This window comes from Varroa destructor, unplaced genomic scaffold (genome assembly GCF_002443255.2).
Source record: "Varroa destructor unplaced genomic scaffold, Vdes_3.0 BEIS01000003.1, whole genome shotgun sequence".
Taxonomy (NCBI): domain Eukaryota; kingdom Metazoa; phylum Arthropoda; class Arachnida; order Mesostigmata; family Varroidae; genus Varroa; species Varroa destructor.
Genome location: NW_019211456.1, coordinates 43,913,453 through 43,928,623, shown reverse-complemented (window position 1 = coordinate 43,928,623; position 15,171 = coordinate 43,913,453). Strand labels below are relative to the sequence as shown.

The following is a 15,171-nucleotide window of genomic DNA, read 5'->3' as shown; positions in this document are numbered from 1 at the left end:
TATATATGGGAAAACAGAGACTTTTGTCTGAATTCACAGATAAAGAATTGAATGATTAGACTCAGATACGTTCAGTGTATGCATTACCTTATAGGTTTATTATTATTAAACATATGACTCATACTTACGATACCAGTGCACGCCAGAGTCTGTCGCTGTGGACAATAGATGCATTCACTCTGAAAACGAAAAATGCCACACGTATGCAGCATGAAACGATTATCTTCTGTAAAGAGTAAAGTTACGTTGAGCGGACCTCAAGGTAAAGGTTCGCAGATGACAAAACCTTCTTCCATTTTTTCATTCTATTTTATATATACGTACTGCATTACATAAGCAAAAGTGGCAACGGCTTACGCGTCAACCTAATAGCTTGAACAAATGGATTCAGTATATATATATATACAGAATGCTTAAGACCATTTTTAAAGGAACTTACGTATGTTTATTATGGACCCTCTGATAGTGTATAACGTTCATGTCGGCTATAAACATGTTCGCTCACAAAATGTGTATTTATTATTCCCAATAGATTAGAAAACTTTGTGCGCACTGTTTTATCTACACGTATTCTAAGATTGTCACAAAAACGTCGCACGACAGATTATATAGCACACTGTTTTTTCTGCTCTTACACTTGCGAATGTTCGCAGGCCAATGATCAATGGCGCGAAAGCGCGATGGCCCAATTCTAGAATAAAATGGGCTTAGTGAAATAAAGAGATACTTCTAAAATAAGTCACTCAGCAATTGATTGAATTTTTTGCGTGGCGCGGGCTGACCCTGAACTTGATCGGTTGAAAAACTCGCTTTTTCTACAGCATCCGGCAGCACCGCTGCACTGTCACCGTAGTCTCTGTGAAAAATGTCTATTTTCTATTTGCAGAACGTTCGACCGTTTGGTGTCTTGGGGGCGTAAAAGCCCGAGCACAAGACTCGGCAGATTAAATTTATTGCGTGGATACAGCGAAAAGTAATCGTCGAAATTTAGAGGACAAATAAACAATTTGGGGTATCGATGTAGGCAAAAATGGGTCTGCAAGTCTGTCTAGTGGACTCTCGGGTTGTCGGGGTGAACCAAATGGTCTTAACGGGTAACGAAATGAGGCAAGGATAGAAATAAATTATCAGCAGAATCTGCAGTTGGGACTGATTAAGCAGCTGGCAGTCCGGGATGGGACTGTCTCTCTAAAGACAAGGTGCGTGTCTAAACGTTCGATTCGGATAAGATGGTTGATACTACTCTGCGATGAAAGTGGACAACACAAAAAAGAATACCCTCAGCAGTTTCTAACGGGTGTGTTCGTTTCTATAGGCGAACATTGCGGAGTGATGTTTAGGAAAACGGTCAGGTCACTTGTACAATTGGACAAATATATTTTAGCATAGTTGAGTGCGGAATGGACCGCGACACGTCGTGGCACTTACGGGCAAAACGCTCGATATAGCTGAATTGGAATTAGTTAGATGCATGCAAACCAACTCTGCTTAAGTTCTTGGCAGCAAATAGGATTACGATCAAAATTTATAGCCGGTTTCTAGCTGATCGCTGGATAATGTACCCGTGCCATGAAGGTATGCTTGATTTATTCACTATTACCTTGTGATAACGCGCTACCTACTAAGAAGAATACATCCAAAATCATATAATAACAAACCATATAAAGAATAAACAAAGTGTCTATGACATATACATGAATTGGCGGCTTTGCCTTTGAGTATATAGAAAACACCTGTATGTTCAACGTTGCGTCGGCTAGCAGGAATAAGTAAGTATCTCCTTTTTCCGTTAAATTTCTGTTCTTTTTCTATGTCCATTCTTGGCTGTAATAGCTTGTCGTATAAAAAGAAGAAGCCCCCTAACACAGTCAGATTACTTTAATTTTTTCTAGTGTTTGCCCCGGTGTCTAGTGACTTTGGTTAAATTGAAGCAAACCACGCGCGCTCCCACTGCTTGCTTTTGTTCGGTCACAGCCTGTGAGAACCGCTTTCGCCCAACAGCGCCATTAGTCGTAGCAGAATGAGCAAGAAGACCATCACGTACAAAACACAACAGGCGCAAATTAGTGGATCTCGTTGAGATTCACTCTATAATTATGTACAATTTGACTCACCCTTTTGTTTTTACACCAGAGGAATATCCTTCAACGAGAGCAGCCAAATAGAGCGACACACGAATTTCACATTTCCGCAGAAGTGGAGAGACCTTATTTATTTCGTGACGTGCCCGATAACGTACGATCGCTTTTACAGCCAGCAAAAAGAATAGATTTCTGTACATGTTAACATGAATTCCTCTAGATTGTCCTAGTCAGTTATTAAAGGCTGTAAGATATCGCGCGTTTTTTTCAAACACTGCCCTCTCTCCGCAAGCCTTTTGAGTATATTAGGCCACGTACGAATCGAAAGGGTTCGGTTTTTTCTGTAGGCCTGCAGTGTTTGTGTGATGTATCGATATAAGGTCCTATGTATACACTACATATGTATACACATACGCGCTATGATGAAGTTACTGGCGAACATTGGTTTGCGAAGCTTTAATAGCGCTATTCATATTTGAAGAACAGACTCTGATATGAAAAACGCTTCGAATTCAACCGAGGTTGTATCTTGAGCTGCTTGGACAAAGCGCACGAAATTGAAAAGACTCGTAAATCGGCTGAAAAAATATATTCTTGCCAGATTGCTATTCTAACTCACTTACGAACGATGCCGCATCTGCAATGCGACAGTATTTACCCTTTAACCCAATAGTATTAGTAGGGCAGCCGTCAATGTCGAGTAGTTTGGTGCTTACTTAGCGAGCTGCAAAAAAAGATCTCGCTTTGAGGACCCGATGCCCAAGACCCGAAAGTTCAGTAACTAGACCCACCTGTAAACCAAGTGGCCCAAAAAAATTGAGTGTCATTATTTCCGCAGAAGACAAAAAAAGTTACGTATTGCGCGAGAGATTTATATACCTATAAATAGCCTATCCTAATAGCAAATAGTACCTCTGATATATATATATATATATATATATATATATATATATATATATATATTGGAGAAATTGTATAAGTTAAAGTAATAAGTCGAAAAATTATCCTTAAAATAAGACTCACAATTGAAATAACATTCCTTCAATAGAGTCGACCACCTATGATGATCAGGTTTCTGTCAAATAAGTATTTTTAGCAACACCTGAATTGCTGACGCAGACAAAAACGGCTTACGAGTATCAATAGATAGTACCGTTTCCATAAAACGCGGTTTCTTAAACTGCATGATTTTCAGTGGCTACTTGTTATCACTAAAGTTCTTTATCGGGCTATATCTATAACAGAAGAGCTTATGTAGAGGGTGTGTCGACACGGAACATTATATTAGGAACGTGATAACTTGCAATACAATATCTCTGTGTATTGCACACATTGAAAAAGATGTGTACATTGTACCTTCTTCATACACCCCATCAAGCGGATTTGGTGTCGGCCATATCATGCCGATGCTCCAGTACGAACCATAGCTTTATACAAAATCGCTAGGAGATCACAGAAACTCCGTACGGCTGCAATTATATCTGTACACTTTGCCACGTCGTCTAATTAGCTCTATTTAAACATTTTGCGCGCCCTCTTGCGGATTAACTGAAAGAAAACGAAGAGATCCCTCTGTTCCGCCGTATTATTACATAACATTTGTTTTGTAACAGAAAGATTCAGATATGCATATTCTATTTAAAAAAGCTGATAGGAATGCAGTAATCATGTTTTGATGTTTCTGTAGAATGCAAAGTTTTTGTAGCCTTAGGAATGGATCATGTATATGTGACTGAGCAAGGAAGTTTATACGTGTATAAGGGTTTACTTTTTCAATTTCTATCAAAAATAAACACAAATAAAGAGGTATTATTTGCTAAAAATTGTTTCCCATTTCTGAGGATTCCTAGTCAGGTGCTTTGATGACCCGCTCGTGTGGAGAGGGTCTAATTATGTTCACCAGTTAATGACCCTATGAAAGTTCTATGCGATAGATGAGGTATATACTGCGTTACGCGTAGCAAACATTCGATCAATTAGGCACTTTTAAACTACTAGAATATACATTAGGACGCACTTTACCCTCCTTAGTTTTCACTCTCAACGATTACGATTTTATAACTAATAAACTCCTGTACGTACATCACATAGTTCTTATCAATCAACAGACTGTCACATCTTCGATGTGAGGTACCGGGCGATTTGTTTAGATCAATGATAGATTCATTGCCGATTTTATGGCTAACAGTGTAAAAATAATACTGCACTATAGCATTACCTCAAAGAACTTCGGATCAGGTAGAAAAAGACCCGTTTAGAGCATGCGGGTGCGTGTGTCTGTTCGCATGTGGATGCTAATAGGCATGTATAAAGCGTAGAATGTATAATAAATTAAATCTTTTTAGATTCTGCACTAAGATTACTAGTACTAAGTATACTGTTTAATACTATCTAAAGATTTAAATAGCATTCCTTCTTTTTCATTACGAAAAAAATAAACGGAAAAGAGTGAGGAGGTGTGTCTTCAACAGAATACGAAAATATCATATATATAAAAGTAAATGATTATCGTTTTGAAACGCTCTCTTCGCAAATCCTTGAAGTGTCTCGTTTTTTACTCGTTGAAAACCCTGCGGGGGAGCATTTGTGACACGAATTGCCTTGACTCTATTGCGCGGGGGCATTACCAATTAAAATAATTATGTTTAAACAAGAACCTGTTCCGTCGATTAGAGTCAAGTAGACTATCTTTAGCGGAACATAGCGTGGCTTCTTTTATTTAATTAAATATATATTTGGAGTTTCAATGAAACATAACAAGTTTTTCATTACTTTTACTTAAATTGTGAGCAGCTTAAAATGTCATGACGTTCGAGACAGTTGATGTTGACCTGCAACAACCAACACTTCGTTATTTCCTCCATTTGTATGCTATTGACCAAATAGTCTGTCTCAATGCCTTCTTGAAATTAAGGAAGTTTTTCCAGATCTTCAATCCTTCAGATGCGACGTGGACTTCGTTGCACGTATGCAAACATTTTCAGTATTTTTTCCGGCCATTGTAAGGGCGATACCATTGTAGGATATCCATTTTGGTGTTAATTCCATCAGTAAATGTTAAACACAAATATTGTCGATGATAATCGGATTTTTTTAATCGATTCACTTCCTTTCGTGTTGAAAGGTGCCAGCCGTCTGAAACCGTGCTTAACTAGGACAATACAGGGCGTACAATGTTTGCTTGTTAACCGATTGCTGTCTCTAGCACACATACTTAATATCGATACGTGAAAAAGAAAAAATCCATCAAAAACATTATTATGATGGAATACAAATTTTAAAAGGTAGTTGAACCCGCAATTGTCATCACTCGTATTCATGGCATATGACATCATTGCAGATCTTAACAGAACGAACAAAGTTGTAACGTTTGGAATAGCAGCATTAGCTATAAAAGAAGATCGATCGATTTTTTAATTTAATTAAGAACATAGGTAAGTGGTGTGCCGTAAAGCGTCCGTAATCAGAACGGAATAATTGTTAAATGAATATGGTGTGGGTCCTTTTCGAGCCCAATTCTGTTCCGGCTAAGTACGTTTTTTGTCGTCAGTGATGTTAACAGATCGAACATGTTTTGATAAACTGTCCCGTTCTTATAAATAGCTCAGCTAGTGATGCTCTCACAATCTATCTGTTACATGTCATATATGGGTAGGGTAACAGCATATGGTCAATAATATGTTGAACTAGCTTTAGGACTATTTTGCTATTGTTCGATAGAAGATAACCGAAACAACGATCGAGTAGATCTTACATTGACGACTTGCGGGAGGCAGCAACGAAATAAGCTACAAGATCTATTTTTATGTATGTCAATATGTAGGTCCGTAATTTATGGCGTAAGCATTACTTACGGCTTGGGTCGAGTCGATAGCGTCATAATTGAGGCAAACATAGTAAACAATCTGAAAATAAATCAGAATTTACCAGAATCGAGAACGACCAGAGGGAAAATTATAGCAAAAATAGTATTAACGATTAATAGAAACAACATATAAAATGAAGCTGAATTCCAAGTGTACCGAGGACAACTATAGTAATATATCTATGTACAGTTGAAAACTGAAATAATCTGTTTAAAGATAATGATTGACAATGTGATGCAGTTCACAGGGACAAATCTCATTACGTTCGGCTCAAGATGTTTACCTATTCCTCATACATACCTTTTATGGAACCGTTAGTAGTAATTTCGGCTTGGTATGACAGTCGCATTAAACTGTGTTTAATTGCATGTCGTACGAGCCTTTTTTCTTAATAGGTCCAATAAGAGTGTTTTTGATTTGTGAGCGATCATATGGCCCTGCACTGCGCATACTCATGAAGGACGAGGTCTACGAGAAATAAGCTAAAGCGCTAGAAGGCACCGCCTCACGTAGCATCAGCTCAATTGTTGGCCCCGTATTACCGCCACAGCCATCCAAAAGTGATTGTCGCATTTCGTCAAAAACCACAAATATCTTTTAAATATACGTACATTGCCCCTGATACCGTCCTACGTATGCGGCCTAGCGATTTCGTATTGAGCATGTCAGAGATCTACAAAGAAATTTGGCAAACAAATTGACAACCGTTCGTGGTGAGGATGCCCACGCAACGATGTGATAAATCAGCCAGCCAGCCAGCCATCTTGCCAGCCGGCGAACATTGCGTTCACGATTGATTAACAGTGCTGATAAATCTAACACCGTTTTTTCATATTATACATATCTAAAGAAGTTAATGGTCAATAATAAATATTATACATAACATGTATGTAGAGGTCTTTCTTAGTCCTACTTCCTTACTAGATATAGTCTGAGTGAGTGCAGATGTGTGTGACATAGACACAGAAATTACGTAGAAGTAGTACTAGCGGTATCAAAAAACCCATGTTGCTGCATGATTTGGGGTGAAGAACACCTTTCGAACGTCAACTCAGTAACCTGTAATACCACAGTTCGTTGGCAGGAAGTAACATAAAGTAGATTGATCTGTTACTTTAAAAGATGCCGCGTTAGATACTCTCTGTGCTTGCCTGAAGTGATTTCTTTAGACAGTGCTATGCCAGTCCTAGATTGAAATAGATTGAGATAGGCATTAGTTCTAAAACAGGGAATTCAAAGCCCCGTTTCTAATGCAGCTTTGTGTCTATCACCCCAACGACGGTTTCCTGTTTGAATTTAGATTTTTTTCAAATGCATATGTTATGTATGCTGTGAACTGATTTGCGTATTTAGCTGGCCAGACTGGCCTATTTGTTCTTCTTTAGGACAGGTCTAGGAACGACATCTCCTTAGTTGCATCTAGTGTTCGAGACCACAGATCAGTATAGGGGAAGGCAACTGCTGCGAACAGTTCGTTTAGGGGCTTATGAACTGAGAAATCCCCGAGCATATCATATATAAAATAACAGACAACGCCTATTAACTAAGATGTCTTAATTCGGTTTCGGTGTAAGGGGCCTCCAGATTTTTCACCAAACCAAAAATGAATCATGACCAATTGTCCGGAAAGTGGATACATTGTCCTATAAAAAAGTGCCTATTCCGTGAATTCGATACTATCTATTCGATTTACGCCAACTACATATAGGGAAGGACCTTAGGTTAAAATTTGGTTGAGTCTATCGCCGGCATTAATACAATGGAACTCACTAATACCCCTCTCAAATAAGCATTCATTGCTATTGCATCTTGCCTTTAAAACTCGTATACGAAAAACACGACTTCATAATTCTGATTAGTTACGTATTAAGAGGTATTAGGGGATCAAAATAGTAACGGTGGCGCGAGTTCATGAAGGTTGCACGAAAGCAAGAAAACGGTAACAAACCTTGTTAGTATCAATCGGCGGTTAGCCTTTAGGAATATCCCTGTTCCGTACGTAACTGATGGCGCACAAATTGTCAGAAGATTATCCATTCCGTGTTTGCAAAGCTCAGTTATTGATGGTGCAAAAAACGGTGAACGTGTGTATTTAGTACATGAAACTATATATGTTTAGCATGTGTAACGGTTTGTGCTAAAGTCGATCTTCCTTTATTCAATGTTATGCAAAAAATAGAATAGATTCCATCGGTTTAAAAGGTTTTACTAATTAGTAAGGTTACTAGAATTTCTAATAAAACAAATAGTACCAATTATAGGAATTTCTAAACAATGAGAAGATCATTACCATTTCTACATGTGATATATTCAATATGCTTGCGCTACGCCACGTTTTTTATCAGGTACATCCACTGAGATGTTTTTTTTTTTATAAATCAGTGGAGACACGTATTTTCTATAGCGACATAATATATGTAACATCATAGTTTCATAGCACCTAAGACTTTCGCATTATCTCAGAAGAAGACTGCCCACCCGATCCATGACATCCTATGTATATATATATATATCGTCATTAAATCCTTCTGTGAAGCCTTTTTATGGCTTGACTCGAAGAAATATACTTATCATTGCTATGCTGCTCGTAAGCTACCGCTTACCATGTAAGCCTGGCGCACGGGTAAACCTAGCCTGGCGATTTTTTTTGATAAAACTGTGGCCATAGAGCAGTCGAGTTTGTCTTTCTATAACACAAGTACGTCTACCGTAGTTCCTTTCAAATATTCCTATTTAAAATCTCTAACTGATACTCACGGCTCTTTGACGCGGGTTTCGTGAACCAAAAAAGAACGCTTCAGCCTCTTGCTTTACTATAAAAAGTGTGAAGATCGCACAAAGAAGGATCGAATTTAAGGATAAGATATGAGAACGCATGACGACGTTCCGCGGTATCCTGCGCGCATACACCGAGGTCACAAATTAAAAGAAGAATCGATTGTTAGATATTGTTTAGGGTCTCTTAGAAACGGATCCGTTTTAATTCTTTTTGCCAGGTAATAGTACGAATATACTTTACATAGGGTAACAATTAAGCTGAGATCATAAGGCGTATAATTCGCTGAATCATCGCAAGCCGGTTTATAGAAAGATTGAAAGTTCTCTATTGGAAATTTAGATCTACACTCCTATAATTTGCTGAACTACCGGTACTTCGAAGCCGGACGCTTAAAAGTCACTTACAGTCGGTGAGAGTTTCAGTTCCACCAGGCTAAATTCATTTTTAATTTCGCGAATTAGATGCCTATTGAACGTATTTCTGTAATATTTAGTCCACTACATCTCGACCATGTTTATCTCACGGGATCCTCTCGAGTATAGCCTCCAGCGGTAGCGCGCTTAATTTCCTATTGCGCTGTATAAACTTTTCCGCGATTCGTGAGTAGAATTCCATTGTTTCCAATGCCAACTGGCTAGTGTGACAGCAACTGGCCTTCGACGCCGTCAGGGGTGCCTTGTGCCAAGTCCGCAATAACAGGCCCGCACAACAAGCTCTTCTACTTACCTTATGATAAAAGCTTTTCGCTCAACATGTCTATGGTTTTGGATAACTGTGTGAATGACACGTTGTAAACTGTAATGCCTCAGGATGCTCACGGAAGTGTGAGTCGTGTTTTCTTGCAGCAGGAAAGGGTTTCTCGCAATAGCGAACTGTCTACTTTTCAGTACCCCTCGTAATACATCGACTACTCTCGCTCACTAATGGTTGAACATGCGGAACGAAGGCGGTATTAGGGCTTGCGGCAGTCGAGCTGCTGGACTGCCCAGATGACTGGCACTTCTGTTCTTGAGCCGGACGTAGAGCAAGCACAGCTTATTTGGGACGCTTCGGTCAAGAAGTGCTAGACTCTTATGGTTTTGCGCCATCCGGATTAACTCAACATATGAACCTATACGCGGTAGAGAAATTAGAAACGCGGTAGAAGCCAAGACCTCGGCGTTCTTCGAATGCTCTCCGAAAGCATTAGTTCAAATTTTACACCACGATCATCTAGAGGAGACCGCTTGACACTCACTATCACGCCGATCGCGAAATCAACACAAACTCGTTCGAAATGTTCACACTCCCGGCCTTCCAGTAGTCATTTCCGTTTCTCTGCCAGTCGCTCATTTTCCTCAGCCCATCGCCTAGACTTCCCTTCGTTGTATCCCACGAGGGACGGCTCTAAATCAGCCAGCCGCCCAAGTAACGCGATTTTGACCATATCGCGCATCATCCCACCTCTGCCCCAAGAATAAAGCGAACTGGTTGAGCTCCAGCGTTTCACAGCCACTCGCTTCACGTTTGTATAGCTGTAGACGTGTATTGATCCAGATATTTATGTTACAATAACTTATCTAACAAACTATATAATTTATATTCAGGCCCTAAATAGTATATAGGAAATATCTCCAAGCTTAGATATTTAGAACCAAGCAGAAAAACCAGGATTTTATCATTGTAGGTTTTGATATATCTATGAAAGGAGTATTTCCAGCCAAGTCGATTATGGGCCAGGCTCTACTAACAAGCCCGTCCACGGAAAGTAGTAATAGTCCTCGCAAGTATAATCAAAATAATTACAAAATGTGTGGTTAACCAAGGATCATCGTGTCGGTTATTATTAACTGCTAAAAAGCAGAAAAAATTTGATAATATTGTTAAGCCCATCTTTTACCTACAGCAGGTTATCACTTGATAATTACTAAGCCAATATAATAAATATAAAGGCTATAAACGAAGGCCGTCCGACAATCGCGCGCGAATCGAACCTCGTGCACGGCGAGAACGACAGAGTTTTTAAAGCCCCGTGGTGCAGCGCAAGATAAGAAGGATTTTTTTAATAAACGTCGAGGTCAACAAGCAAGAGCTATTATATCGTAATTCCATATAACTTATAATATCTGTGGTCGTTCTTTATTTAGCACATTTATTTGGGTAAGAGTTTTTAGATAAAAAAACAGCAGGATTCAAAATACATCTAATAAGTTGTGTAAGTATCTGAATCAACTGGGAACTGAAGCTTAAAGTAATGGCAGATAAAATGAGATGCGTGTAAACGGACGAAAAAATAATGGTTTCATGCTATACTTCTCCACTCCATGGATCAGATGTTTACCCTAAAGAAAGCAATACTCTTCTCTAATAGGCTCTGATAGGCGACGTAGTTCATTTTTGGCACAGTTTAGGATTACGGAAACCTACTAGGTTTTGCATTTTCGAACCTATTTTTAAATGTCCTTAATTGAAAATAAAATTAGCATCAAATAGTTGGTAGAAACAAATAAATAAATTCTACCATGGACACATATTTTAAAGCATAAACTGCTTTGCTTGCCTTATATCTGGATAACGTATTTTAGCATTAACACCGGATTGTTGTTGAGCATTTTTTAGCCAAAATTAAATCAAATGCTTGTTTTAAAATGATATTACTAAACCAAGTATGTGCTACTTTAATCGTTGACTAGTTACTATTATTCTGGTAATATAATAATTCTATCTTTATAAAATTCCTCTAGTTCCTGGACAAAGCTTTTTAATGGGTCATTTTTGTATTCATTCATTGAAACTAAGTGAACATCATTGAGGTAGTTTCCCGGAAACGAAAATGATACTGTGAAGGTGAGGGACAGGTCCGGATTAGACGGTAAATGCCTTCAAATTTTCCATTCAGGTCCATGTCACGGTTCAGTCACTTGCTCCTATCGATTTTTTCAATGGCTCTTGCTTGCAACTTCGTCAGGTATTGACGGTAGAAATCGTAATCCATCGTTTAACCTGGCGGAACAACCCAGAATGCGCGAGTTCTTTCCAGTTCCACCAAACGTCTTCTTTAGCGTCAGCCTGGGTTTACTACTAATCGTATAACATACTCGAATTATTTGTTTAATTTGTCGTATATGATCCAGCCGTAATTGACTCTCTAGAGAAGGTCGACTTCGTGTCGTTTCTATAGAGATTCAGAGACGGTATTTGGCAACGGTTCTTGTGTGTGACACCCAAGCACCGAGTTATTAGAGCTATTTGTTGGCCGATGTTTAGTCCATAGATTAAGCTTGCTCAAATTCTGCACTAATTTTGTCAACTTCTGTTATCTAGAAAGAGCATATGTCAAACCGAACCAATCTTTGGAGTATAAATAGTACACATTTGTTGTAAATATATTTATAAAATTGCAATCATAAAATTGTAAATATTATATATGGTAAAATATTGTAAACAATAGAGAATTCTATCCATGTTCAAAGCGCTCCGTCGTGAGTCTGAATAAAGACATATTCTAATAATTTTCCTACATCCACTAATAGACTTGATTTTTCAAAAGGGACCAACGTTGACCCGAGTCAATTTGTAACCGATTTTTAACAACCTGACGATTCGTAGAATTTTATCCTATTTCCTGTGTGTTATTGATGTTTGCGATATTAAATATTTGTAACACGGTAACTATTGCAAGTGTACTTTCGAACGTATCCCTGAGATGTCAGTTCCTTTTTATCGAATTATTTGAAATAAAAGTGCGGATTGGCTACGTCCTATTCTCGTATCAATATCGCTAGATAGGTACGTATTTAAGTGGGCCATTCGGTCTTAGTGTGGCACTAGAACACGTAATCGTTGCGTAAATGATGCTAGCGAAATTATAATCAGCCAGTATTTTTTCAGAAAAATCTTACTTATTACCAGTGAACTAAGTACTGTTTGGTAGACGAAAGCACATAATATTTTTATCGTTTTCGAAAAATCTATGGTAATAGGTTATTGTTTTGGTTAGATTTATCTATGATTGATTAACCGTTTCGTTATAAGCTAAGTTCAATTGATAAGGCGAAACTTTAACCGTTCAGGTTTGAATCGGTCTCGAGCGACAGAACACAACTCCAATTATAAAGTAGATACAAAAAGGACTTTGGCATTCTTCGTTTATCACGTACCTGCTATTTTCGTTGGGCTCAAACAGGAATATATTAGTCCCGTACGCAGTGAGTGTTAAATGTCAAGCGCAGATGTTACCCATTGCAACTGGTTGGATTTTACCGTCAGTGAAATGGCGGCTTCGCGCATTGGCCTCTCAATGAATGGGTTGGTCCCCGTTCAATAAACAGCTCACCTAGCATCATGCGTTAGCGGATCTCTTCTGCTAAGGGATGAATTGATGCTGATACAATCGCTAAGTGGACCCTTCTCGAAACTGATCTCGGAGAGGGTGACGCAAATAGTTGTCACTGTGTATAACAGAGGTTCGGAGCACTGTCATTGAGGGCCTATCATACGTAGCTGAACATTTCTATAGGACGTTGGCCGGGGACGACAGGAATGGCGAGCCGTTCTAGCGAACGAATGAGCTCAAGACTGTGAAACGGACGGACGAATGTTATGTAGAATCCAATAATGCAGATAAGGAGGCGGAATTTATTTGTACTAGATATCTGCTAATTTGAAGATTGCCCAGAGCTTTGTGTTAGAGGAAATGAACTATGAGTCGTTGAAAGTTATTGATTGTTTTGACAGAATAGTGGACAAACTCACCCTATACTGTTTACTGGTCCTATTTATTATAAAGATATTGAACTGTGACCGACTCTAACTTTTTTTTTTATTTCATATACAGTTAATATTTTAACAATACCTATCCATATGATAATCTTATAGCCACAGCGAACAGGAATGGGCGGCTTTATTACAAGTCAAGTCTGAAGAAACGTTGAGCATTGACACGTTTCTTTCTGCACTGGGAGCCAGTCGACTAGAAAACTTGATACATTTCAATAAGATTAAAGAATAAAGTAAATAGTTAGAATTTGAGCTACCCTCTGCTATGGCTAAACTTTTTCTAACAATTTAATTTTCTAAAATTAGGCTAAAGCCAGCGGGTTGGGAGACAAATACCTACCCTAAATACGTTTTAGTGTTGTTAGTAAAAAAAACAAATTCACTCGATAGTGTTATCGTGTTGATAGAGACCGTCGTTTATTTACTATGAAAATTAATTTCTACTAACATGTACTCATATCGTTCGAGCAACGTAACTTTTTAGGTTTTAAGACCATGTAAACTTAGAAACAGGAAGATAATGTTTTGTTTTCTCATATTCTATCATCTTAATTGAAGTTAAATTATTTAACGTAGACTGTGGTAGATTATAAGCAATTAAAGAGATCAATTAAACTGGATATTTATGACGGAACCTCGACATCGTCGAAGAAATGTACCGTTCTTTCCGTATAATTCGTACGCTATAAAAGCGTGCAGTTCAGTCAAGTGGAGTGATTGACTTGTAGGAGATTTGTATCGGTCCTCACCGTCTTTACGCCCAGAAAAACACTCTACAGTACACAATAATCGATCAAGTTTGTGACTAATTTCGGTGAGTCTGTTACCGTTCGGTCGAAGTAGAGTTAGTAGAGGTTACGTAGAGAGTGCGCACAGCCGATACATGATGACCGAGAAACCCATATCTTGATCGGGTAACAGGGCTGATATATACCTGTGTGTATATGATGCTTGTTGTAATTAGGCGCAATTGATCAAGGCCTGTCCATATAAGTTTATAGGGGTGTTTCTGTTTTTTCAAGTTACATCATAGGATTTAGGGCGTGCAGACTGCGACGAATCCGCTCAGCTTTGGACATATTCACTTTTTGATTGACTAGCTTTAAGACGAGCATCATTGGCAAACTGTCATGAGCCGATCCACACTCTTTCGAGGGCGGCCCACCTGGCAATGAAAAACATTTTATTATAGTTGAGTAAGCAGTTCCCTTTTTAGGAATGCGAACAGACCGTATTTGCCTAGGTCCCGTTAGGATGTTATCAGCAAATGTACATAATGTAAAGGCAAAAGAGACCACCACAGCAGCAGCGGTAGGATGAGATGGGTGCTGCTAAATCGACAAACACGACAAAGCTACGAAAAAACTCTTCTAGCGACAACGGGCTATAATGCGGTTACCTTCCCTGACAGCTTGTCAGTGTCACGCTATCTAACGCGTGCAGCATTGAACGACGATCAGCGATTCACTGAGGTCGAAGATCAGCCAGGCTTTAGGTGGCTAACTTAGCACCTCTAATGAAACTCGCTGCCCTCGAGACCAACATCGATAAACAACGACGGTAGAAAACTTCGAATAAATAGTATAATGAATCTATCGGAGATTGATATTCTACGCGACATGGCCTTTTCTAAACTTATTCAAGCCTGTTAATGTTGAGCTGTTACTCATTTCTATGATGAGTCGAC

The 15,171-nt window shown here is 38.8% G+C and overlaps 1 protein-coding gene across 6 annotated transcripts in view; it reads right to left on the bottom strand.

The window, feature by feature from the left end:
• The window catches only part of LOC111248014 (uncharacterized), a 19,893-nt gene extending 6,683 nt beyond the window's left edge, over positions 1-13,210 (bottom strand). Inside the window, exons 1-5 of one of the 6 annotated variants that reach the window (XM_086984037.1) lie at positions 12,866-13,196; positions 9,453-11,786; positions 8,705-8,843; positions 5,936-5,986; positions 129-179 (exon numbers count right to left, since the gene is read on the bottom strand). In XM_086984037.1, coding sequence (XP_086840163.1) covers positions 129-179; positions 5,936-5,986; positions 8,705-8,824 — 222 coding nt within the window. In that variant the 5' untranslated portion in view covers positions 8,825-8,843; positions 9,453-11,786; positions 12,866-13,196. The other 5 variants (XM_086984036.1, XM_086984038.1, XM_086984039.1 and 2 more) reach the window with 5 other exon arrangements.
• Between the last annotated feature and the right edge of the window lie 1,961 nt (positions 13,211-15,171).